The sequence below is a fragment of the Panthera uncia genome, chromosome D1 (genome assembly GCF_023721935.1).
Source record: "Panthera uncia isolate 11264 chromosome D1, Puncia_PCG_1.0, whole genome shotgun sequence".
Lineage (NCBI taxonomy): Eukaryota > Metazoa > Chordata > Mammalia > Carnivora > Felidae > Panthera > Panthera uncia.
In genome coordinates, this window is record NC_064808.1 from 52,965,360 (window position 1) to 52,993,169 (window position 27,810).

At 38.3% G+C, this 27,810-nt stretch overlaps 1 protein-coding gene across 8 annotated transcripts in view; it reads left to right on the forward strand.

Moving 5' to 3' along the window:
* The first annotated feature begins 60 nt into the window (after positions 1-60).
* NUP98 (nucleoporin 98 and 96 precursor) overlaps positions 61-27,810 on the forward strand; it is a 114,618-nt gene continuing 86,868 nt past the window's right edge. For 6 of the 8 annotated variants that reach the window (XM_049651586.1, XM_049651630.1, XM_049651612.1 and 3 more), the window contains exons 1-9: positions 61-249; positions 7,025-7,099; positions 14,602-14,705; positions 18,312-18,413; positions 18,524-18,700; positions 20,262-20,401; positions 21,694-21,801; positions 23,048-23,228; positions 24,710-24,873. In XM_049651586.1, the coding sequence (XP_049507543.1) occupies positions 14,630-14,705; positions 18,312-18,413; positions 18,524-18,700; positions 20,262-20,401; positions 21,694-21,801; positions 23,048-23,228; positions 24,710-24,873 (948 nt within the window). In that variant the 5' untranslated portion in view covers positions 61-249; positions 7,025-7,099; positions 14,602-14,629. Of the gene's footprint in view, positions 250-7,024; positions 7,100-10,329; positions 14,706-18,311; positions 18,414-18,523; positions 18,701-20,261; positions 20,402-21,693; positions 21,802-23,047; positions 23,229-24,709; positions 24,874-27,810 lie in introns of those variants that run through there. The other 2 variants (XM_049651595.1, XM_049651602.1) reach the window with 2 other exon arrangements.

Sequence of the window (27,810 nt, forward strand, 5' to 3'; positions counted from 1 at the left end):
GCCTAGAGTGGCGGCGGCTTCTGCCAATGCTCAGACAGCGAGGGCGGAGCGCCGGGAGCGAGCCTCTGACGGCGGGCGGCGTGTGACGCAGTCGGGCCCTCTGCGCGCTGCGCCCGAAGCGGCGGTCGGTGGCGGTGGTGGTAGCGGCGGCGACGGTTTCGTGGCGGCCGCGCGCTGCTCTCTGAGCGGCGGGTGGTGGACGGGCCTAGGCCTTCACTCCTGACACCTCCCTTCCCCCACCGCACCGCGGTAAGTCGGGAGCCGGGGCGGTGGCGGCCCGGGACCGTCAGGCTCCTCCTCTCCTCAGGGCGGGCGGGTGCGCGGGGCGTCCCAGGCCTCCTCGCCGAAGTCTCGCGCCCCGGCGCGCACCTACTGCCCTGAGGGAGGGGGCGGGGCCCGCGACTCTGCGGCCCCAAGGCCGGGCTCCTCAGGCGCTGGGAGGGAATCAATATCGGTGGAGTATGGGCCCCGGGGTCTCCAGTTGCAGCCTGCGCTGGAGGAGCGTCCGTGTATCTGGTGGTACTCATTCATTTGCCTGGCTGTGATTAGGTGGGCGGGCCCTTTGCGGGGGCCGCGTCTTAACTCCCTGACTAGGGTCTCCCCAGCACTTTCTTGACCGTAGTGTGGGATGGGCTTCAATTTGTCTTGGCTACTTCACGGCTTGCCAAGGTTTGCCCGAGGTTTAGGGTGGGTGGGTCAGGAGTTTGTTAGCTTTTTAAAACAATATCTGAGAATTAAGGTCGGTTTAGTGGAGTAAAAGGTTATTTTTTTGCCCTCCCACGTGTTCTTTGTAAAACTAGATGAGAAAGATGGGATATCTGGATTACTGTAGCCGGAAGGACCTTAGAAATTAAGCCAATCCTCCTACTGTACGTCACTAGCAAGTTTTATAGATGGAGAAACTGAGGCCCAGAGAAGGGACGGGATTAGTGAATACCAGATCTGACTCAGTCTAGAAAATATTCTCGTGTATCACTCTCCTTGGGTGTTCCAGCCTCCCATTATTGGCGGCAGGGGTGGGGGGGCATTCGGTAGTTGGCAGCAGTCTTCAGTAGCGTTTCCGTTCTGGTTGCTACCAGGTCTGTTCATAGTAAGGCAGAAAAGCTTCATATGCGGTACCCTAACCTAAACTATGAGAACTCAAAAGTTGGTTAAAGAATGTCAATGATGTAACGTATTGGAAACGAATCGATAGGACTACATACATGTCTTTGGCTAGCTTCCTGTTTCAAATCTGAAATTTTTATTTGTATCAGCTGCTGGGGACTCAGAAGAGAGTCCAGTTAGTGGCTCACAGAAGCATTGGAATAGAAAGCAAGAAATATAGACAAGGCTTAGAAAGAGAGGCAGCAGTTATTTTGTAGTTCTGGTACCTCGGAACTCATGGTTCCTTTCTGGTACAGAATTCAAAGTATTGCAGTAGAGTAAGATGAGAAAATGAAACTGTGTTCGGAAGAGGAAACTAACTGGAAGAAAGAAAAGAGCAGTGATCATGATCTCTGACAGTCTTATAAATTCAGAAAAGTGCTGGTTAACTGGGTGACAGATGGTATGTTTACTTGGAGGAAGAAGTTAGGATATTAAAAAAAAAAACAACTTGGACAAATTGGAGGTACTGGGAAATACTTTGATAGAATTATTTTTTGACTCTTCATTAAGATTGGATGAAATTGAATTGAAAGTTGCCACTTTGATCTATTTACATTGGTCAGATCATCACTTTGCTCTTGTTTAGATGATGAAGCAAAAACTGAAAACTAGTGCATAAGAGCAGAGGAGTAGTAGTTTAAACACTGAGATGTGAACCGTGTATTTTCTGTGACATTTTCTCAGTTCAAGCGTCACCCTCTTCTGGGAAGCCTTTCCTGGCATTCTGTCTCCTGTAAGCTTCCCTAACACTTATTTGATACTTCTATTTATAGCACAAATCATTTTGTATTTTAGCTGTTTATCTTATTTAGACTGTGGTAAATATTTTTGTCTTTGTATTCAAGTTGCTTGGCACATAGTAGGCCAAGTAGTTTTTCCTTGAAGGGATAAACATATGGAGCAGTTAAACCTAAAAATAGTCTATAAAAAGACTGAGAATATGTGTGCTCCTGAAATATGGGGCCTAGATAAGATGACCCATACTGTTTGTATGTTACATGGTACTTTGGTATCTGACTTCATTCATGTCTACTAGCTCATAGATAGTTAAGAGCAAATAGAACTTTTAGGGAACCAAATTTACGGCTTGGAAGAAATTGGGTATTTTTTTGTGATATTGTGATATTTTTATTGTAGCAATGAACCTAGGAATTAAGGGATAGTAGTTCTGATGTTTAATTTCCAATAGAGAGCACATTGTATTACATAGAGCATTGTAATTATGCAATTTGTTGAAAGGTTAGAAAGAAATTAATTTAACAATATAAATATTAGAGGCAAGGCATGTAAACAACGGTTTTTGAGAATTTGGTGCATTTCTTTGGGTTTGGAATTGAACCTAAGTATTTGGCATCACATGTCTCTAGAGAAGATTTTTCATCCTGAACACTGTTGAAATTTTGGGCCAGATAATTCTTTTTGTTTGGGAGCTATGTTGTGTATTGGTGGATAGTTAGCAGCATTCCCCACCTCTACCCATTAGATATCCATAATACCCCCTCCCCAAGTTGTAACAATTAAGAAGGTTTCTAAACATTGTTAGATGTCCACTGGGAAGCAAAATTGCCTGGATTGGGAGATCACTGCTCTTGAGAATACATTACCAGTATTTCAGTAAAGTCATACCTTTATCTTACCTAGTGTATGCTTGTAAAGTCAGCTGTACAGATGCTTACATTTTGTCAAACTGTCCTTGAAAAACCCTTAAATTGTCAAAATCTGGTATCAGGCAGCTGCAAAGCTGAGAGTCCTAGAGTAACTTTCTTTAGTTTCTTTTATTTCCATGGTAGCCTCCCTTTCTCTGGGATAGAAATCAAGGTCTTTTTGAAAGGGGATAGGCCATTGGGTAAATAAAGCAATATCTAGTTCTCTTTTTGTGGAAGAGGGCAAAAGAGCTTGTAGTTGAATTGATGCGATTAAATGTGATGCTGTGGGATTCCATTATCTTTCATATTACTGATACATTTGATGTCATATGAATACGCATTGATCAGAAGTCTTGTCCTTTTGTACTGACACTGAATTGTCATATTGAAGAGTTTGTACTTAATTCAGTGTAATGCAGTTTTGTAGTAGAGAAATGAAAATTATTTCTTAAAATATAGCTCTAATTACCTAAGTCTGATACTAAGAGTGAGTTTAAGCTGGTGAGTAGTAGTGTAAATTGGAAGATGTCAAACTGGAATCTGGCAAATGAATTAGAAGGAGGCAGTAGGAATACTCTAGTACAGCAGTTCTCAAAATTTGAGGTCTTTGGACTCCTTTATACTTCTAAAAATTATTGAATACTCCAGAGAGCCTTTGTTTATATGGGTTATATCTACTCTTATTTACTGCACTAGAAAATTAAAATTAAAAAAAATTTTTTTTAAATATTTATTTATTTTTGAGAGAGAGAGACAGAGAGACAGGGTGAGCGGGGAAGGGGCAGAGGGAGAGGGAGACACAGAATCCGAAGCAGGCTCCAGGCTCTGAGCTGTCAGCACAGAGCCTGACACTGGGCCTGAACTCCCGAGCTGTGAGATCATGACCTGAGCCAAAGTTGGACGCATAACCGACTGAGTTACCCAGGTACCCCATACAAATTAAAAGTTTTAAAGATTTATTGACTTAAAGAAATAATCTCATTTGTTAACAATTTCATTTAAAAAATGAACCCCAAGAGTGGGGTTGTTTTACATGTTTGTAAATCTCTTTGATGTCAGGCTTAATAGAGGACCACTGGATTTGCAGATCTTTTGCATTAGATAGTTGATAAGTTGTTTTGGTTGAAGTATGTTAAGAAAATCCTGCCTCATACAGAAAAGGGTGGAAAAGGGAGGAATGTTTTAATAACCTTTTCAAGTAATTGTAGGTATTCTCCTTTGACACTATACTTAACACGTTTCTAAAGATTTGTTGCAATATGGAATCTGAAACCATATTATTGAACTTTTGTACAGTGTTACATTAAAATTCATTGGTCTGTCTTGTACTTCGAATGTTTACCATGCATGATTTTATGACTTCATACATTGATCATTTAGAAATTATTGGTTCACCGGGTTATGTACCTCTTCCAAATGTTGACAAATTTAATTATAAAGTTGTTAACATTTCCACCCATCTCATCAGCTAAGTCTTTTAAGAATTGGGAAGTTGGCAAGCTCATAGTGGTAGACATAATTCTAATTTTTGTTTCAAGTCTCAATAACCAAAGTTTATCGTTTATTCTCTGAAGTAAAAATGGTGTTTCATGAAAAAATCAGCTGGTTCAGCTTTCTACTCAGGTAATCACACAAGTGTTTTTCTTTGAGATAGCCCTTGTGTTTCCATTTACAAGAAGTGCTTTTGAGTATTTCCCATTTCATCTCAAAGAATAATCACGGAGTATTAAAAAGATGTGAAACACTTGGGTGGCTCAGTTGGTTAAGTATCTGACTTCATCTTAGGTCATGATCTTGCGGTCCATGAGTTCCAACCCCGAGTCGGGCTCTGTGCTGACAGAGGAGCCTGGAGCCTCCTTCAGATTCTGTGTCTTTCTCTCTGCCTCTTCCCTGCTCGTGCTCTGTCTCTCTCTCAAAAATAAACATTAAAAAAAAGAAAAAAAAATCCGACTCTTGATTTCGGCTCATGTCATGAACTTGAGATTTGTGGGATCTGGAGCCTGCTTGGATTATCTCTCTCCATCTCTCTCCGCCCCTCCCTCACTCATTCCCACACTCTTTCTCAAAATAAATAAACATTTTTAAAAAAGATGTATGCCGAAATATCAAGAATTAATACAATCAGTTTTTACTGCTTCATCAAAGGCATTCAAGTGAAAGTGGATTTTTTTTGTGTGCTGTAAGTGGGTGGCAGTGAAGAATTTAGTGACTATTTTAGAGCTTGGGTCATTGTCCTGATTCATGCTCAGGTTCCAGCATGAAACAGCAGGTTTGTTTTAAATATTTTTTTCAATGTTTACTTATTTTTGAGGGGGGGTGGAGAGAGAGAGAGAGACAGAGCACAAGCAGGGGAGGGGCACAGAGAGAGGGAGACCCACAGAATCTGAAGCAGGCTCCAGGCTCTGAGCTGTCAGCACAGAGCCTGACGCGGGGCTCAAACCACAAACCACAAGATCATGACCTGAGCTGAAGTGAGATGCTTAACTGCTTAACTGACTGAGCCACCCAGGTGCCCCGGTTCCAGCAGTTTTATATATCATTGGTTTTGCAACTCAGTGCTGAGGTTAGTACAGTTTAAAAAAAGAAAGTTAATATTTTAGTATTATTATGAAAATAGTTTTGACTTCGTGGACATCCTCGAAGAGGTCTCAGAGACTTTTAGGGGCCTTCAGACCTCACTTTCAGAACCATTAATCTACATTTGCAACAACATGGATGGAACTAGAGTGTATTATGCTAAGTGAAATTAGAGAAAGACAAATATCATATGACTTCACTCATATATGGAATTTAAGATACAAAACAGATGAACATAAGGGAAGGGAAGCAAAATTAATATAAAAACAGGGAGGAGGACAAAACAGACTCTAAAGTACAGAGAACAAACTGAGGGTGGCTGGAGGGGTTGTGGGGTGGGGGATGGGCTAAATGAGCAAGGGGCGTTAAGGAGGGCACTTGTTGGGATGAGCACTGGGTGTTACACATGGGGGATGAATCACTGAATTCTACTCCTGAAATCATTGCAATATATGCTAACTAACTTGTATGTAAATTTAAAAAAAAAAAGAAAAGAACCACTAATCTAGAAAGGACAATGATTTTTCACACTGGTTCCTACAGCCCTAAGCTTCTTTGAGAGGGCTCAGCTGGTAGGGTTCTACTGTACCTATTCTTTACTTCAGCTAGAGCAGCTTCTCCTTATGTCTGTTTTATGTATTGGGTTCCATAGCTAAAAATACTTAAAAGCCACTAATCAAAGGAAGAAAGAACTGAGTGAATTAGAACTTTTTCAGGAAGGGAACAGTTCATCCTCCATGAATGCATTTTGCAGTTAGTAATCGCTTCATACCTTGCTTCCACATGCTGCTTTGACACAGATTTCTGATATCTACACACCTAACCCTTCTTGGTGGATTAAGCTTCTTAGGAAGAAATAGGTGAATGGATTTGTAGATTAAAGGTGTCCTGTTGGGAATAAGACTAAGGATAAGGATGTGAGTTGAGTGGAAGAGAGTGAATGATCAGAGTGACCTCTGTGTGTGTGTGTTGTGTGTGGAGGGGGTGTTTGTTTTTGTTTACAGTGATATTTTATGGTTGTATTAAATGGTCAGTAGGCGACAGTGAAGTATTGGGAAATCATTTTATGTGTGGTTTTTTTAACGAGGCATTGAGCAGTCAAGGCTTAGAGGGAGGGGAAATTAATTTACACTTTATTGTAAAATATATTTTGAAAAGCTAAAGAAAAACCTGCTTTTGGGGTCTCTGGCTGGTTCAGTCACTGGAGCACGTCTCTTTTGGGGTTATAAGTTCAAGTCTCATTTTGGGTGTAGCGATTACTTAAAAAAAAAACCCTACCTTTGAGGCGCTCTAGTTTGAGACCTTTTTGTCCTTTAGTGTAGGCCAGATAATCCCTATTGTTTAATTGTAGAAATTGAGGTCTAAGAGGTTGAATATTATTATGACAAATACAGTTACACGGTAGCAAGTGGCAGGGTGGTTTAAATTCCTTTTTTAACTTTAAATTTTGAATTAATTTTAGATTTACAGAAAATTGCAAAGATAGTAGGTGGCGGAGAGTTTTAAATACAGATTTGTCTCACTCCAAAGCTAATGTACTCTTCACTACTTTATAAAATGAACGTTATGTTAAGAGGATGAAAAATGGTGCTCAGCACTGTGAAGAAAGGAATTGTATTAGATAATATAGACTATTTTTAATTAATTTACAGCCTAATGGAAGAAATTGAGCAAAATCCAGATGCTTTTTACTAGAGCGGCAAACAACTCAGACACTCAAGTGGCAGGTATGACAACAAATATATTGCATAACTAAAAGCAGCTGGGAGGTATTAGTTTGTAATTATGTAATCGGGTTTGGAAAGGGAGAGGGGTGGGGATATGTTTTCATACTGATAAGAGTCTGAAGGTTCTAATCTAGGACAGTGTGAAGTAGGTGAGGCTTGAATGGCAATTTTTATTTAAAAAATTTTTTAAGATTTTCTTTTTTTAAGTAATTGCTACACCCACCATGGGGCTCAAACTTACAACTCCGAGATCAAGAGTCACATGCTCTACTGACTGAACCAGCCAGGGACCCCTGAACAGCAATTTTTAGAAAAAAAAAAAGAGGGGGGAGGGGACATAGTTTTTAGGGGAGAAAAACGAATGTTCTAATAAAAGGAATGACTTGATCTGGGATTGATCATAGGGATACAGTAAAACAAGAAGATAGCAGATGGTTTTGCTGGGATGTGATATTAGGTGATTAAGACTACGTCAACTTCTGGAATTCTAGCTAACTCTCCATCCTTCCTCTCCCATTCAAGGCAAAAGTGAACATTTTTCCTTTCAGTTTAACTCTGGATGATAATTCCCACCAGAATATTCTAGTATTTTTGTGAAGATTAGAGGAGAGGATAAATGAAAAAGTACTTTATAAACTGAGAAGTACTAGTTCATTCATCTAACAATTATTTATTGTTTTTGCTCTTTACTGAGTTTGGTACAAAGGAACTCAGTGAAGGGGAAAGGAAAAATTACTTCCCAGTTGTGTAACTTTCTGTTGTCAGAGAGCAGCAAGCTTGCTTAGTCATTCAGATGCCACTCAAAGTTGGCAATTGCTGGGTTGTAACCATGTTTTAGGGTCTGTCCACCACTTTTCTGAAAGACGACTAAGTTTTGTCATGCCCAGAGTTCACAAAGCTCATAAAAGTTGGAGATATGTCAGGTTATTAAGCTTTATTTGGGACAGTGGGGGAATACTGGACACTGGTGTCTATTATTAAAGCTGCCTCTTTCTTGTATCTGACAGTCTGAATTATTAATTAAAAGATGTAGCACAGAGAGCAAAGTAAATTTAAGGGCATTGTCTTTTTCTGTATGGCACTATTTCATTTTAATTTTTTCTTTCCAAATATGTCTTATCCAAAAAAAACCCTATAATGAGTGTAGATAAATCCATCCATGAAGTAGTTAATCTTTGGAGGAAAGTTCATCTAGGTGATATAAATTGTCAATCCATAAGAGCGATTACCTTTCTGAGGACCAGAAATCTCACGTTTGCCAGAGAAGTGTCTCTTTCTCCTGATGGTGCTAGATCACAATTGCCAAATTTGGGGGTTATAGCTTCCTTATTTAGTGAATGCAAAGTGATTTTTCCTTTTAGTTCATTGTCTAGGAGCTCTGGGCTCTGTATGCACAGCTAATAGTCAAAAGTAGCTTTGTGGAGGGGCGCCTGGGTGGCTTAGTGGGTTAAGCGTCTGACACTTGGTTTCTGCTCAGGTCATGATCTCACAGTTCCGTGAGATCGAGCCCTGTGTTGGGCTCTGCAATGGCAGCATGGAGCCTGCTTGGGATTCTCTCTCCCCCCGCCCCCCCACCCCTCTCTCAGTCCCTCCCCACCTTGTGTGCATGCTCTCTCAAAATAAAAAAAGTAGCTTTGTGGAGTCAAAAATAGCTTTGTGGTCCTTGGCAAGTGACTTCTTGTGCCTCAATTTCACCACTGTAAAATATGGATAAAAATACCTACCTCTTTGGATTCTTGGGAGGTTTATGTGAGATAATTCGTTACTTATTTGTTTGTTTATTTTTTGAGAGAGGGTGCAAGCAGGGGAGAAAGGGGGAGAAAGAAATTTCTAGGGAGGCTCCACGCTCAGCTCAGAGCCCAACACAGGGCTTAATCCCATGACCCTGGGATCATGACATGAGCTGAAATCAAGAGTCAGACGCTTAACCAATGAGCCACCCGGGCACCCCCTTACTTTTTTTTTTTTTTAATGGAAAAATAGAGTTAGTGCAGATATCTGTCTTCGTCATCTAGATCTTTTGTTGTTGCTTTAATAGAGGAAATAAACATGATGGAAAAGTTTGGGTCCTCCGAATTCTCTGCCCCATGTCTCATTTACCTTCCTTTCTCTAGAGGCAACCACTTTAATGTATTTTTTCTAGTCTCCCTCTTTACTTTGACTATGTATATGCATATCCATAAATAACAGTGTATTGTTTTTTTCTATTGTACGTAAGCTGCCAAGTGTATCTTTTTGCAGTTTGCTTTTTTCATTAAGCATCTTTTCCTTGAAATAACTCTCATAGGGGTAACTTTGTCCAAATGTTCTGGTGGTGTCCTATTCTTGATATACCATATTCTGGGTACGTATGTAGTGGAGTGCTCTGGTTTATTCCTTTAGTTGGGTAATTTAAGGTTAATTACATCACTACCTAATGAACTGATAAGCACATTATATGTTTATGCTGATAAGTATATTATATGCTTATCATATGAGGGAAGCTGGCCTTTGATATTAAAATAAAAGGCCAGATAAGATAGGTACACAAATACCCATTCTTAACCTGTGTACCTTATTTATCTGGTGCTCATTTCCCCTCTTTCTAATTCCCTATGGTCCAGTTCAGATTCTAAATACCCACAAATTTTCCCTCACATTTCCTGCTCAGATTCTGACCTAATTTTGACGACTTGTGCTTCTTGGCACTTACCTGATCATCCAGTTTTAAATGTGTGGGTCCTTTCTCAGGTTATATCAGAAGTTACAAACTCAAAATCTGTTGAGGCCAGGCAGCTGATGGAAATAAGCGATGTTGGGTAGGTATTGTGGCACATTGGAGATTAAAGATTATATGGCTCTTACCAAAGGGGACATTTGCTACTAAAACTCCAGGCTATTATTGGATGATTACAGTTCTAGTTTGCTTAATCATTAGGTTTTTTTATGAGAGGCCCAAAATCTATTTTTCTGCCATAGCCCTGTTTTAAATGTTATCAGCTAGTTTGAGCTAATGTATACATACACACACAAACATTTCTATGTACATGCATACTTAGGTATATGTGAAATATGCCATATTTATAACAGGTCAAACAAAGAATTGTCTGCCAGTCGTATCCAGCCTTTTGTGATTGCTTCCTTTTTGCAACCTCTTAATTAAATGACAGATTCTACCAAGAATCTTCCCTTCCATGGCTTTCTTTTGTTGTGAGAATTCATGAAACATGATTTTAAGTTAGAAGTTACTTCTAAAGTACCTTGATCATTCAGCCTGTGCTTAAAAAACACTAGGGGCACCTGGGTGGCCCAGTGGGTTAAGAGTCTGACTTCAGCTTAGGTCATGATCTCATGGTTCGTGAGTTCGAGCCCTGCATCCGGCTCACTACTGTCAGTCTGTTGGTGCAGAATCCGCTTTGGATCTTCGTCTCCCTCTCTCTTCCCCTCCCCCTCTTGTGTTCTCTCTCAAAAACAAAACACAACATAAAAAACACTTAAGTGGTGATTGTCATTAATTTAGAAAATGAGTACAGTTTACCCTTGAACAAGCGTTTTAACTGCACTTGTCCACTTACATGTGGCATTATTTCAGTAAATATGAGAGAGTACTGTAAATGTATTTTCTCTTATGACTTTAACATTTTCTTTTCCCTAGCTCACTTTACTGTAAGAATGCAGTAAGTATGGGCGCCTGGGGGACTGAGTCGGTTAAGCATCTGACTCTTGATTTTGGCTCAGGTCATGTCTTATGGTTCGTAAGATTGAGTCCTGAGTCAAGCTCTGCATTGGCAGCACAGAGTCTGCTTGGGATTCTCTCTTTTCCTGCCCCTCCTTTGTGTGTGTGCATGTGCTCTTTAGCTCTCTCTCTCAAATAAACATTTTTAAAAAAGAATGCAGTACATGATACATATACAAAATATGTGTTAAAGAACTGTTTGTTATTGGTAAGGCTTCCAGTCAATAGTGGGTTATTAAGTACTTAAGTTTTGGGGGAGTCAAAAGTTAGAACACCTACTGCATTATTTAAAGGTCAACTGTATGTTTCAGACCCTATGTTAGGTTCTGGGATAGTAAACAAATGATACTGTCCATTACCCAGACAAGTTCATTGTGTATTAGGGAGAGTTGGAGATTTCAGAAGGTGAGCTCCCTGGGCAGCAGACTCTGAACTGGAGGTAGTCCTGCATGAGTTTTATTAGACAGTGCTCTTAGGATCAGCACGTTGGGAGAGAAGAGGAAATTGAGTTGTGATACGATCTTAATGAAGGACCCAACCAATCCTGTGGAGAATGTGAAGCCAGGAAGAGCCTTTAAAGTTACCCTTAGTTGGAGTGAAGAGGCCTGATTTTGCATATGGGCTGGTCCTAGGAAGAGGATATGACATTGGGTAAGGTAGCTCTTCAGCAGAGGCAGTTCTGAACAGGACTGACAACTGAGGGTTATCTTTCAGTAGTACTTCTCAGCAGCCGGGACAACAAATCCTTCGGTCTTGAACGGAGATCTGTGTAGTTGGTATTATAACAGATCTGTGTAGTTGGTATTATAACAGTGTCCGCTATAGTCAGAGTCAACATGGATACTTGTAAACAAATCATTATGAGCTGTGTAAGCTCAGCAGAATAACTAATTGTTAGAGGAAGTTAGGAAAGGCTTATAGAAGAGATGACATTTGAGCTAGGTTTTGAAGAATGAATTAGGTTGTTTGGAAGGAGTAAGTGTAAGGAAGGGGGCATCTTTCATTGAGTCACTGAGATTTCATAACATAGGCAGGAAAATGATTTATTTGAAGGGCAGAGAGGTAAATGCATTAGCCGTTATTCAGTTTCTGCCAATTGTAATGAAAATCATGAGGTCATTTGCAAAAATCTTGGTTTGTTTCCATGGTGATAATTAAAAAAAAAAACCAATTTAAGTCCCAGTATGATCAGGTTTGAGATTAAGCCAAGCTCATTGTGTCCAGAACCAAAAAGATAGGCTGAGCTTGAGTGAGAAGCTTTTATTCTAGGAATCCAAATTGGATTTTGGTTCCAGCGTTGTCTCTCATCCTTGAGTCAGAAAGATAGGCTGAGCTTGAATGAGAAGCTTTTATTCTAGGAGTCTAAATTAGATTTTGTTACCGGCATTGCCCCTCATTCTTGAGTCTGGAACAGATGAATTTCCTTAACACTGAACACGTTATTGTTTATTGCTTAGTATGTTCTCTCCTAGGATTGAGCGTATCTATAGGGAGTCAGAAGATAGTTTAAACTGAGGCTTTTCCACTCACTACTTCTTTGACCTTGGGAAATTTGGTAAACACTTGATCCTGTTTTTTTCATCCTGAAAGTACAGGTAGTGATACATAATACCATCATATTAGGATTGTTGAGATAATATATAAGAGCCTATATACTGTTAGGTGTTTTCCAGGGTATTTTATTGCTACTTAAAATCCCTTTGTGAAATGTATGTGTGAGGTTAGGTTTTTGTTAGGATAAGATTATTAAAAACAAATTTTGATTGTTATGGAGCTGTGGGTTTGGTCTGTAGAATTCAGTACTATGAAACCCAAATTAACATTAAAATCTTCAACATAAGGATGAATGTCACAGAGGAAAACTATTACTTGGCTTTTAAATCCGGACGTGTCTGCTCTGTAGATGTCAGATTTACATGAACAACAGATTTCTGATTGTGGGGGTGAATAAGAAAATGGATGGCAAAATTATTGTAATAACTTTATTACAGTTCACAGTTTTTTGCTGTGCTGATGATGGGTCAAAAAATTTATTCAACAGATACAGTAAAGTGAGTGTATAGGGGCTCTGACTCAAGACAGCAGTATGAGAGGGATTGTGGTCAAAATGGAACTGTCCAGACATCTAACCCCTAGCACAACTGTCAATTCTGAATGCACTGTTGAAAAACAAATGTATAGATAGATAGACCCATAGCCAGGTCTAGACTTCTGCTGAGCTTCCAAGAATATTTTCCCTGGAAAGGAGAGTTACCAGTTAATAGGCTGAAGGCCCAGTCTGTCACTTTGTGACATCTGTTAAATTGAGAAGAGAGGAAACTTCAAGCAGATCTCATTACTGAAAGAGAAATGATGATTACATGAAATATAGTCTCTAGTTCCACGAGAATGCATTAGAGTCACTTGAACTTTTCAAAATACAAATGTCTATATCCTAACCCTGGACATTTTGGTCCTCATTTCTAGAATAGGGCCTGGGGGGTTTTATTTTGAAAAGCTTGTCAGCTAATTCTGATGTGGCTCTCTTGAACCAGTGGTTCACTGAGCTTTGTTTAATTAGAGTTATTAAATTCATGGATGTGGATAAAGAATTAAGTGTTGGAATTTTTTTTTGTAGGAGAGTTTAGGGGACAGAATGTTGATTTCTATAAAACCATTAGGTATTTAGGGACAGCTTCATCTTTTCCAATGTTGCACAGAATGTTTTGGTTGTTGGAATAGCTGGAAGTACTAAAGGGACACTGGAACATTGTGGGGAGCGCTTCCAAATGTTGTATTTAATTCTATTATATGAATGAGGCATGATTTTACTAGAAGAAAAAACTGTTCCATCATGTGTATATAATAGAAAAATCGTCCTACCTGTCACAGAATCCAGATAAGCACGATTGGCTGTTTTTGAGTTTTTATATTAAAAGTACATAGTTTACTCAGTATTTTCTTATCTGCTGATAGGTAAGTGGTAGCAGATATCTTAAGTTTAAGGAAAATTTATGAGGGGGACAGTGTTTACTTTGGAATAAACTATACCTTTAACTTGTTTTTTGGTCAAATCTAAGGGAGAGCAAACTTCTCTTTTGTACTTCTTGAAACACTTTGGTCCAACTCATTAAGTACATAGTTTAGATACTGCAGGAGAATCATTCATATGAGGTGGAGGGGGTTTCACCAAAGATTTTCTGTAATGTTTCCAAAGATAGAAAAGTAGGGGACCATAAAGAATGGTCTTAAGAAGTAAGACTCAAAGAGAATGTCAGAGCACCAGACTCTCTGGCATTTGGAGATGGGGGGAGGGGTATGCATAGTTTAAGTAACATTTAATATTGTAACATTTTATATACCAAAATAATAATAATAATAATAAGGCAAAAAAACCTTTTTGCAATGCAAACTATAGAAAATAAAGCCTAACAAAAATTTTAATTTCTCAAGTGATTATAATAGCAGAATATCATTGTAATTTTTAATGGATATTGTGCATAACCTCCTAGATCTGGCATAGTGGACCTGAATCCTTCATTAAAAGGGAGCTTTAAAAAAAAAGTTAAAAAACATGGTTTTAAAGGGATGGTTGATTATTGGTGGGATCTGAAGTTTAATCTCACATTATGGTACTGATAATTCAGCTCAATTTTAGAAGATCTTTTATCATTATAGAGTTTTAGGATATTGAATGAGATTAAAGATTATGCTATAGTTTGAATGGGCCTCAACTTGTAAAATGTCATATTTTTTGAAAGAATTAATTCTGTGGTCTTTAAAAAGTAATATTTTTTTCTTCTTTCAGCTATCTGAAGCAAAGACTCATTTTGAAGATGTTTAATAAGTCATTTGGAACGCCCTTTGGGGGTGGCACTGGTGGCTTTGGCACAACTTCAACATTTGGGCAGAGTAAGTTTTACAAAAGAACAAAAGAGGGGGAAAATATTAAGCTATTCTTATTAAGAACAAATCCATTCTGATGGCTGAAATAAAAAAACACAAGATATAACAAATGTTGGTGAGGATATGGAGTAAAAGGAACCCTCGTGCACTGTTGGTGGTAATGCAAAATGGTGCAGCCACTGTGGAAAACAGTAGGGAAGTTCCTCAAAAAATTACAAGTAAAATTACCTTAAGATCCAGTAATTCCACTGCTGGATGTTCACCCAAAGAAAACCAAAACACCAATTTGAAAAGATATATGTACCCCTATGTTTATTGCAGTGTTATTTACGATAGCAAAGATACGGAAACAACCCAGTGTCCATCAATAAATGAATGGATAAAGAAGATGTGGTGTATATATACAATGGAATATTAGTCATAAAAAAGAATGAGATCTTGCCATTTGCAACAACATGGATGGACCTAGAGGTATAATGCTAAGTGAAATAAGTCAGGGAGAGACAAATACCATATGATTTCACTCATATGTGGAATTTAAGAAACAAAACAAATGAACAAAGGAAAAAGGGACAAAAGAACAGACTCTTAAATACAGGGTCTGAAACGAATGAAAGTCTGAAACTAGGGTAACACTGTGTGTTAATTATACGTGAATAAATACATTTTTTAAAAGAACAAATCCATTCTGATAGCTTTAGACAGGAATTTTATTCATACTTTGGTTTTTATAACAAATTTTCTTTGAAAAATGACCAGATAGGGGTGCCTGGGTGGCTCAGTCGGTTAAGCGTCCCAACTTCAGCTCAGGTCATGATCTCCTAGTTTGTGGGTTCAAGCCCCACATTGGGCTCTCTGCTGTTAGGACAGAGCCTGCTTTGGATCCTCTGTCTCCCTCTCTCTCTGCCCCTCCCCTGCACACTCTCTCTCAAAAATAAATAAACATTAAAAAAAAGAAATCAAATAAAGATGCCCACCATCACTACTTCTATTTTAAAACATGACTGAGGGGGCGCCTGGGTGGCTCAGTTGGTTGAGCATCAGACTCTTGGTTTCCACTGAGGTCACGATCTACAGTTTGTGAGTTTGAGCCCCAATATATTGGGATATTCTCTTCCACTCTCTCTGCCCTTCCCCTGCTTGCTCTCTCTCTCTCTCTCTCTCTCTCACTCACTCACTCTCAAAATAAACTTAAAAAAAATTTTTTTAAATGATTGGATGATACGATCTTGTTAAAATTTTTTAAGAGAATAGAAATAAGTTTCGAGTTTCTGTGGTTCTTTGATCATTAGTAGAAGGTACTTGTGGGACGCCTGGGTGGTTCAGTAGGTTGAGCGTCCAACTTTGGCTCAGGTCATGATCTCATGGTTCATGGGTTCCAGTCCTGTGTCGGGCTCTGTGCTGACAGCTTAGAGCCTGAAGCCTGCTTCAGATTCTGTGTGTCTCTCTCTCTCTCTCGCCCCTCCCCTGCTTGCTCGCTTGCTTTCTCTCTTTCTCTCTCAAAAATAAAAAATAAAAAGGTACTTGAAATGTAGGCTCCAGGCCCAGCATGGGGGTTGAACTCATGACCTTGAGACCAAGAGTCACATGCTTTACTGAAGAGCCAGCCAGGCACCCCATACTTGAAATATTTTTTTAATTGGTTTTTGTTTTGTTTCTTAAAAATTTTTTTTTAATGTTTATTTATTTTTGAGAGAGACAGAGACAGAATGCGAGTGGGTTAGGGCAGAATCCGAAGCAGGCTCCAGGCTCCGAGCTGTCAGAGCAGAGCCTGATGCAGGGCTTGAACTCACAAGCTGTGATATCATGACCTGAGCCAAAGTCAGTCACTCAACCGACTGAGCCACCCAGGCACCCCTATTAATTGGTTTTTGTAGCAAAAAGTTAACAGTGTGTTAAAGATTTTCAAGCCAGGAAATAATCTATTTATATTGCAGTAAAAATTGCAGTTATTGAATAGCTCCTCTGAGATTTGCTCTGTGAATAATAATACTCAGTGACAAAACTGTTAAAATATCAAAGTCCCTAATCCCCACCAGCCCTCCTATGATCCACTTCCCCTTCCACTCAGTATTGTACATGATACTAGTTGCCTGTAGCAACCACTTACTCACTTTTGAACTTGAAATTAAAAATTTTATACTTACACAAGTAGAAAGAATGGTATAATGAACTTTCATGTTATTTCCTAGCTGCATCAATCAGCATTTTACTAGTCTTGTTTATTTTTTATTGTATGGTATTTATTTTTATTTTAAAGAGAGAGAGCATGCATGAATGGGGGAGGGGGCAGAGGGCACGTGAGAGAATCTTAAGCAGGCTCCATGCTCAGTCTCACGACCCTGGGATCAAGACCTGACTGAAATCAAGGCTTGGACACTCAACCAACTGAGTGACCCAGGTGCCCCCAGTCTTGTTTTTATCTTTCTCTTTTTAAGGGGAGATGAGTGTTTGAACAGTATGTTTTAATGCAAATCCTCAGAAGCTTTCTCTTAACTGGTGAGGGTTGTAACAATAGAGGAAAATTTTTTTAACTCTCTTCTGACCTCTTCTTGAAATACCCTGTGCATATAGGTCCTTGACTTTTGATGGTTCACTTGTTTAAGTGTATTTACTTATTTTGAGAGAGAGCATGGAAGGGGCAGAGAGAGAGGGGGAGAGAGAGAGAGAGAGAGAGAGAGAGAGGGAGAGAATCCCAAGCAGGCTCCACACTGTCAGCACAGAATCCTCTGCGGGGCTCAGACTCACCAACCGTGAGATCATGACCTGAGCTGTAACCAAGATTTGGACGCTTAACTGACTGAGGCACTGTTAGGTCCTTGGTTTTTATTTTATTTTATTTTTATTATTAAAAAAATTAAAAAAAAATTTTTTTTTTAACGTTTATTTATTTTTGAGACAGAGAGACAGAGCGTGAACGGGGTAGAGGCAGAGAGAGAGGGAGACACAGAATCTGAAGCAGGTTCTAGGCTCTGAGCTGTCAGCACAGAGCCCAATGCAGGGCTGGAACCCACAAACTGCAAGATCATGACCTAAGCTGAAGTTGGATGCTTAACCGACTGAGCCACCCAGGCACCCCTGTTTGTTTGTTTGTTTGTTTGTTTGTTAAAGAACATATTTTCTGTCCTAGAACTATGGAATTAGACTCTCAGGTTGGAACCTGAACATGTGTATTTTGAAAACCCTTCCCAGGTCATTCTGAAGTGCTCTCCTAAATACGGACCATCCATCCCAGTGACTATGGAACGTATGGTGATTGGAGAGAATTGAACACTTTAATTCTGATTATTTTACTTTTGTCTGTAGCTTATAATCACTAGTTACCTTTGCACTCCTTTTGGTTTTAGTTGGCACTTTTTTTTTTTTAATCCATCAACATCTATAACTTTATTGAAAAGGCACACTTCTTCACTTTTTTTTTTAACCTGATGCAATGAATACAATGCTTAATTTCAAGACTGTAATTTGTAGTATGATGGACTTTTGAAAAAATTATTTTCAGAGAAGACCAACGATTGTATTGAAACACAGAATGTTAAGAAATACTAAAATCCTTTTTCATTGGATCACCTGATTAAGATTTTGTTTTGACCCTGGATTTTGCTTTTTCAGGTACTGGTTTTGGTACTACTAGTGGAGGGGCTTTTGGAACATCTGCATTTGGTTCTAGCAATAATACTGGAGGCCTCTTTGGAAATTCACAGACCAAACCAGGTAGGGGTTTTACTTGAAATACAGTTGGTTTATTCGTAGTTGATATAGGACTTCATATAGTGGTTCCAGTCCATCTATTTAACTGTTTTTCCCCCTCTCCATCTCCCCAGGAGGATTATTTGGTACTAATTCATTTAGTCAGCCAGCTACTTCCACAAGCACTGGCTTTGGGTTTGGCACATCAACAGGAACATCAAATAGCTTGTTTGGAACTGCAAGTACAGGGACTAGTCTCTTCTCATCCCAAAACAATGCCTTTGCACAAAATAAACCAACTGGCTTCGGAAGTAAGTAGGATATCATTGGACTTCTGCATCCAACAATTTGATTTGCTTATTGAATATATTCTTTCTTCTTCTTTTGCCTGTGTTCATTTACCTCCTTTCTCTACCAGATGGCAAAAACATGGGGAGAGGAAATCTTCAAAACGTATTGAAAAGTTTAATAGGCTTTAAATGAGGAGGTTGGGTACATCTTCCCATGAGTGGAAATCTAAGAAGCATTATTATTTAAGGAATATGCAGAGGAAGAGGCTCCTGATATAGAATGACCAGATAGTATATGGAAAGCCAAGTCAGAGTGATGTCATAGTTGTTAAGACAGGAGAATTTCAAGGAGGAGTGTATAGTCATCCGTATTGTACTGCAGAGGCACCTCCTTGCCTCTGTTTCACATTTGTTATAAGAGACTAAAGCAGGAATGACAAATACTGGAGATGACCTGGTTACTCTTCCATTCATTATCCATGGCAGATGATTTTAATTGATGGTTTCTTTCTCTTTAAGTCTAAATGTGGCCTAGGGATACTTCTCCACACCGTACTTTGAGGCAACCACTATTGGTTGAACAGGTGTGCTCTGTGAGTTGATGCATTCTTAGCACAAAAGTATAGCAGAATGAATAAGTTAGCCAGCTATCCGTATTTCACAAAGGGAAAGTTTGTAGGGTATTGAAATACTTAATGATGACAATGTAAAATGCAATCTAAAGTGCTAATTCAAAAGAGATGTGCCTGTTTACCTTAAACCATACATTAGGACGTGTTTTTAGAAAAGAAAGAGTTTGCCAGTGAGAAATCACATTCCTCTTAAATTGGTAATTAGGATCTGACTTACTATGAAATACTGGCAGATAACTTTATTGTTTACTGACATTTCTGGCACCCTTTGTATAACTTCTTGAGAAATAATATCTCTTACTTTGAAAAATATATTCCTTAGATAACAGTTAAATTCACTTTTATGGAGTTTTTTGAAACTCAGCTTTTTGGAAAAGTAAGGTAATTAGAGGATTCATTCTATAAAACAATCAAGATGCCTACTAATTTTTCTAAATTATTTTTCTGGGCAGAATTTTATATTAACCTGTTTGGTTTCCCTAATAGGACCATTTATATGTTTTGAACTTTTTGGTTATGTGTATGTGTTTGTATTAATGTAATATGTATTATGTAAATAAAATACACTGTGACCCTATTGAAGTCTATTGTGATGTTTTCAGAAAGACTGGTTCATTCAGCATGTAGTTTTAACAAGAAAGGAGAAATGAAATAAAATTTATGATGAAATAGAGCACTATTTTTTTTTCACTTTCTTCCAAATTTACCCAAGAAGAACTTTATAGACATTTAGCTGACAAAGGGATTTAGATTTTGTTTCACTTCAAAGTTTTGAGCCTAGAATTTTATCTGTGTCTATATGAAATACCTGTTTGAAGATACTAGGGAAATTTGTAAGATAGAAAATTTGAGTATGTGAAAGTAATGCATCTATAGTGCCACAGCCCAATTCCAAGATGTCTTACAGATTCTTAAACTGTTTTCATCTTATTTTTCTTTGTAATTTACAGATTTTGGAACAAGTACCAGCAGTGGGGGACTTTTTGGTACTACAAATACCACCTCCAATCCTTTTGGTAGTACATCTGGCTCCCTCTTTGGGCCGAGTAGTTTTACAGCTGCTCCCACTGGGACTACGATTAAGTTTAATGTAAGTATTTCTTTCCAGTCTTTGTAGAATATATTACTCTCCCATTTGTATATTTCTTTGCAGGATGAATCATAAAATTTCTCCTTTTTCCAGTTCTGCACAGCTTAGTCTCACTCTTCTAAGATGTGTTAAGAACAAAATCTGTAAATAGTTATATAGTAAATACGAAAAGTCATGAAACATAAATCTAGATTATGTGTATTTGAATTATGCTTAACCCAGTCAAATTTATATTCACAAGGTTGATTACAACAGGTAGTAATGATGTTGAACTTGTATTTATTGCATTCATAACTTGGCTCTAAAGGAATGGTTGAATGCTCAACCATTATTGAAAATAGGGCCTCTTTAAGGAGATATATGGAATAACTCCTAAATATTTTGTGTGCCAATGAAGAATAAAACTTGTTGATGAAATGGCAAAATGGGGCAATGGAGTTTTATGTTTTCTTTGGCTTTTTTAAGACTTGGGCAGAGGGTTAGAATGAAAGATTTGTTTATGAAAATGTATGGAATATTACTTGATGTAAGATACCATTTGATGCGATTGGGGAGATACTTAGGGTAGGCTGGAGGCGCAGTTAGCTTAAAGAAAATCTGGGGAAAGTAGGTCTTGACTGAACTTCTTGTTAAAAGTTACTCCAGGAAATGAAGAATTTCTCAGGCAAGGTGGTGAAGTCATAATATTGAATTTAGAAACCTAAATTTTATAAATAATAGGGAAAAATAATTCCTGGAAAGTGTAATAATTGAGGAAACTGACAATACTAGTAGAAATCTTTGGTTATATATTGTGCCTGTTTCTCATAAGGTTATAGGGGAAAAAAAAACCCCGGCTTCCATGTTTCTTAAATGCAACAACAGTTATAAAGCAGACACTTCGCTTTATTTTATGTATTTCTTTCTTCTTTCTTTCAGATACTTCAGAGCAGGGTAGGAGATAGAACTCAGAGATTCAGGTTTAAATGTACATGTTGGGTAAATTGGATGAAGTTTTCCTTATGCATACAGTATTAAGTGTATTTTAGTATGTAATTAGATGGCTTGTTTATGGACTCAGTGTCTGTGATAACTTATTGTGATTGATTTATTTAGATAACGTAGGGGAGAGAGATCAGAAATGCAATGTATTTAATTAAGCGCCATTAAAACTCTGATTTAGCAAAAGACCTACAGGACTAGATAGTGTAGAGTTCAGTGGTTTAAGAATTGTGTCTGGAGAGTAGGGATTTAAAGTTTAGACTTAGACATTTGCTTTAGACTCTCATATTTGCTTTTATCTTCCTTTACAGCCTCCGACTGGTACAGATACTATGGTTAAAGCTGGAGTTAGCACTAACATCAGTACCAAGCACCAGTGTATTACTGCTATGAAAGAATATGAAAGCAAGTCTCTAGAGGTCAGTAAAATGCAATACAGAATATCAGCCTAACCTGATTCTATTGGAAAGCAATTTTTAAAAATGTTTTTGATTATTTTTAGGATCAGTGGTTCACACTGGGTTTATGTAAAAGACTAACAACCAAATTTTTTTTAAGTAAGCTCTTTGCCCAGTGTGGGGCTTGAAGTCAAAACCCTGACCAAGATCAAGAGCCACATGCTCTACTGACTGAGCCAGCCAGGTGCTCCACAAGCAAATTATTTTTAAAAATTAATGTATTATCTATACATATCTTGTTTTAGGAAGGTCAATATTCAGCTTGTTTGTACTGGTATAGTTCTGTTAGTAGTCCATTGTGATTGTATGTTCTCATTATACTGGGCGACGTGTGTGTACGTGACATGCACATGATTTTAGTAAACTCATGCAAAGTCATAAGTGTACAACATACTAAGTTTTCACCAAGTGAACAGACCCATGTTACCAGGATCCAGATCAAGTCACTGAGCATTACCAGCATTCCTGATGTCCCACATGTGCCCGGTCTCCCTAGGCACAATCCCCCCACCCGCCCCGCCACCTCTTCCTAAGCTAACTACTATTGTGAGTGCCCATGTTTTGCTCATTTTGAACTTTATATAGATGGAATCTTACATTACCTACTAAGTCTGCTTTTCCACACTGTGAGATTTATCCATGGCGTTGCATGAAGTTACAGTTTGTTCATACTATAATATGATAGTGTGTTGTATATTTTGAGTGTCATCCCTAGTTATAGCTGTTGCTTCCTCTATATCCCATACTGTACTTGATTTATTGTAGTGTACAGAAACACCCTGACGTGTGAGATAGAACTCTTAAACTGTATCCCTTTTTTACCTAATTTTCTGAAACCCCTCATCCCGTCCCAGAAACTTTGATATTTCTAGCTAATTTTTATATTTGGGGTGGGAGTAGATAGGATTATTATATAGCCTTGTACTAAAAGAAACTATTGCTGTTTATAAAAGAAAATTAAAATTAAGATATGATTGGTCCTTTGGCCTGTGGTTTTAGTAATTATGGTATGGATTTTAGTGTCCACTCTACACTGTTGAAAGTGTTTTTCTGTAATGGTGATAAGTTCATGTTCTGTACTTCTCTGTTTTTTAGTCATGGTTCCTATGTGAACATGAACTTTGAATTCTAAATTTAAGTATTTAGTTTCCTAAATAATTTTTTTGGCTGCATATTAAGATTGGAAATACGCTTTCCCTTCCTCTAGGAACTTCGTTTAGAGGATTATCAGGCTAACCGGAAAGGCCCACAGAACCAGGTGGGAGCAGGTACCACATCTGGCTTGTTTGGGTCTTCTCCAGCCACCTCCAGTGCAACAGGACTCTTCAGCTCCTCTACCACTAACTCAGGCTTTGCATATGGTCAGAACAAAACAGCCTTTGGAACTAGTAAGCATTTGGCATCATATTGAGGAGGGACAGACAACTAAAAGTAAAACATAATTGTCATTTTTTGATAAAATAATTCAGCGATGTCAGAGGAATAGAGTGTCTGATATGTAGATGGGGATGGAGAGATACACAGTAAATGGAGATGGTTAAAAAGGGCCTCACTGATAAGGTGACATTTGGAAGGTGACCTATCTGAAGAATGTGAAGGATAAAGCTATACAGATATCTGGAGGAACAACATTCCAGCCAGAGGAAGCTGTAAGTCTAAAAACCCTGAGTTTTTTCCAAAGATAATGAGAACCAAGGGGAAGTATTAAGGGATATAAGGACTATATTTTATAGGACATTGTGGGTCATTGTCAAGATTTGAATTTTTATTTGAGTTAGGAAGCCATTAGAAGTTTTAGAAAGAGAAGTCATGTGATTATGAGTGAAGGATCATCTGAACGCTGCTATATTTAGATTGTGGTAGCTACACTTGTGAGTATAGCATAACCTAGAGACTTGTCCAGTCGCTAGGTTGTACACCTGAAACTAATATAACATTGTGTTTCAACTTTAAAGACTCAAGAAAAAAAGATTGTTAAGGGGGCAAGGGTGAAGACAAATAAATTAGAAAAGCTGTTGCTTCATTCACATGAGAGATGATAGTGGCTTGACTGAGGAGATGGAGGTAGTAAACATGTCAGATTCTAGACCCAGTTTGAATATAGGACTGATGAGATTTGCCGATAGATTGCTTTTATGTGGGATGTGAAAGAGGGAAGTCTATGATGATGACTAAATTACTTTATGAAAATACTACTTTTGTACAGGTAATACATACGTATGATAAAAAGTTCACGAGACACAAAAAAGTCTGTAACCAAAGGTATCTTGTTTGCTTCCCCTAGCTATTATTTTCCTCCATAAAACACGCAAAAGTTGGACTGTTTTGTGATCTTTTACAGAGATTTATACACACCTGCGAATATACAGATAAATACATATTTAAGTGGCATTTAACATTCATTTCAGACTTGGTATCCTGTGATGTAGTTTAGCCACATACTCATTATCAAATACAGTGTATCCTATGTGAAATAGAAAGCCTCTGTTCTCAAGAAAAACTTAATCTAACAAGGTTAAAATACACATATAGATTCTGAGTGTGGTGTGGTATTTTGTAAATAGAAGAAAGTTTTGGACTCAAAAAAGATTACTTAGCCCAGCCAGGGTTCTTGGAGTCAGAGTATTATTATAGGAATTAAAGTCTGAACTAAATCCAGAGTTAGGTGAAAAAGGATGGGAAGTGAAATGGTTATCTGTTTTGAGTAGTGAATGAAATTTTCCTACATCATTTAGATATGTAGATATGTAGATTTCCTACATCATTTAGTCAAGAATATTAATGTTGTTGCAGTAACTGAATAATGTGAGATTTGAGGGGGTTTTTCTTTTCTCCATTTATTTTTACTGTATTTCTTTTTTTCTGAAAGGTACAACTGGGTTTGGAACAAATCCGGGTGGTCTCTTTGGCCAACAGAATCAGCAGACTACCAGCCTCTTCAGTAAACCATTTGGCCAGGCCACAACCACCCAGAACACTGGCTTTTCCTTTGGTAATACCAGCACACTAGGACAGCCAAGTACTAATACCATGGTAAGGAAACAGACCTTTAATTAACTCCAGGTCTTATTCAGAGAACTAAGTAATGAGGCTTCTAATCATATCAAAGTAGCAAGTTCTACCTCTACGGTAGTTCTTAAGGGTTGACGGTATATAGAAAGGAATATGCAAAATGTAAATAATTAAAGCCTAGATTCTAGTCCAAACTTTACTCCCTCCTCACTGAGGGGCTGTTGAGCAAGTCACTTACTCTTTCCAAGCATATTTCCTTATCACCAGGAGCTGCTTCATGTGCTAGAATAGAATTGGCCACTAAAAGTTATACTTTAGGACATTGGCTCTACTCATTCTATGGAGTATAGGAGAAAATACTTACAAATTACTAGCTGTATTTCAGCATATTCTTTCAGCTTTTTCCTTAAGCGGAGTCAGGCAAAGATGTGTAGTTCATTAAAATAAATAAGGGAGCACTAAAACTCAGAGCCATATTAGATAATTGCTATTTCTGTGCAAAAAGCAAAAGAGAAAGTCCTTAGAGTCATTACCAGTTTCTGTATTTTTTTTTTAAGTTTATTTTTTTTATTTTGAGAGAGAGTGCATGTGCACTGCGGAGAGGCAGAGAGAGAGGGAGAAAGAGAATCCAAAGCAGGCTCTGAACTGTGAGCGCGGAGCCTGACACTGGGGGCTTGAACTCACAAACTGTGAGATCATGACCTGAGCTGAAATCAGATGTCAGACACATAACCAGCTGAGCCACCCAGGTGTCCCTTTACCAGTTTATTTCTAAGGACTCTTTTTGGGAAGAATAAAATTAAGATTAATGAGGAGTATGATTTATTGATTAAAATTTTCAGAATTTAACTGGCCTTTAAGTTAGAGATACTGTATCTGATTAAAAACCCAGTACAGCTAGATCCCAAAAATCTTTAAAAAATTTTTTTAATGTTTATTCATTTTTTTGAGAGAGAGAGAGACAGAGACAGAGCATGAACAGGGAAGAAGCAGAGAGAGAGGGAGACAGAATCCAAGGATTCTGAGTTGTCAGCACAGAGCCCTACACGGAGCTTGAACTCGCACACTGTGAGATTATGACCTGAACCAAAGTCAGACGCTTAACCGACTGAGCTACCCAGGCACCCCTCAAGCCCCAAAAATCTTACAAATACTTGGCAAACCAAATTCACCAACATGTGAAAAAGATGATAACCATGACCAAGTGGGATTCATCCTGGAAGGTTGATTCAACATAGGAAAATTAATAAACATAATAAACAAAAACTATATGATCACTTCAGTAGGTGCAGAAAAAGCATTTGACACCCTTTCATGATAAAAACACTCGACAAAGAAAGGAATCCAGGCCAACTAATCTTTGACAAAGCAGGAAAAAATATCCAATGGAATAAAGACAAATGGTGCTTCAACAAATGGTGCTGAGAAAACTGGACAGTGACATGCAAAAAAAATGAACCTGGACCACTTTCTTACACCATACCCAAAAATAAACTCAAAATGGATGAAAGACCTAAATGTAAGACAGGAAGCCATCAAAATCCTCGAGGAGAAAGCAGGCAAAAACCTCCTTGACCTCAGCCGCAGCAACTTCTTAACATGTCTCTAGAATCAAGGGAAACAAAAGCAAAAATGAACTATTGGGATCTCATCAAAATAAAAAGCTTCTGAACAGCGAAGGAAACTATCAGCAAAACTAAAAGGCAACCAACAGAATGGGAGAAGATATTTGCAAATGACATAATAGATAAAGGGTTAGTATCCAAAATCTATGAAGAATTGATCAAACTAGACACCCAAAAAACATAATCCAGTGAAGAAATAGGAAAAAGACATGAATAGACACTTCTCCAAAGAAGACATCCAGATGGTGAACAGACACATGAAAAAATGCTCAATATCACTCCTTATCCGGGAAATACAAATCAAAACCACAATGAGATACCACCTCACACCTGTCAGAATGGCTAACATCAATAACTCAGGCGAGGATGCAAAGAAAGGATCTCTTTTGCACTGCTGGTGGGAATGCAAACTGGTGTAGCCATCCTGGAAAACAGTATGGAGGTTCCTCACAAAATTAAAAATAGAACCACCCTACGACCCACAAATTGCACTACTAGGTATTTATCCAAGGGATATAGGAATGCTGTTTCGAAGGGACACATGCACCCCAATGTTTATAGCAGTGCTATCGACAATCGCCAGAGTATGGAAAGAGCCTGAATGTCCATCGACAGATGAATGGATAAAGATGTGGTGTATATATATACAATGGAGTGTTACTTGGCAATCAAAAAGAATGAAATCACTGTTGAATTCTCATTTCAGCAATAGTTCATTAGTGCAATATTTTTCTTTAGTTAACTAATGTATAAAATAAAATATCTTCTTAAGCACTGGATGACATAAACTTTATTTGTAATTAGTATAGTTTCTCATGTCAAATTAAGACTTAACATTACACTCCTGCCTCTGTGTCCAGATTGATAATTTCAGCTGATTGTTTTCAGTTGTATGATTCAAAGTCCATTGCCCGGCTCAGCATTGATTAGTTCTTTTGGCATAACTCTCTGAAAATGAAGCATTCTGTCATATTTTGTTTTCAGTGTTACAGTCCTGCTATCTCTTAGAGCATAAGAGTTTAGTATAAAGTCTTACCACTGCCCAGGACATTGGAACTCATTGGGCTTAGATGTAGATATGAGGGTTTTGTTATTTGTTTTTTTTAAATGGCCCTGCTCGTTGTTGTGAAGAAAAATAATGCTTTATGTATTTAGCATAATATCTATCTTATAAACTGTGTTTTTTAAAAACTTTTTTTTTAATGTTTTTTTTTTTTTATTTTTGAGAGAGATAGAGACAGCATGTGAGTGGGTTAGGAGCAGAGAGAGAGGGAGACACAGAATCCGAAGCAGGCTCCAGGCTCCGAGCTGTCAGCACAGAGCCCGACGCGGG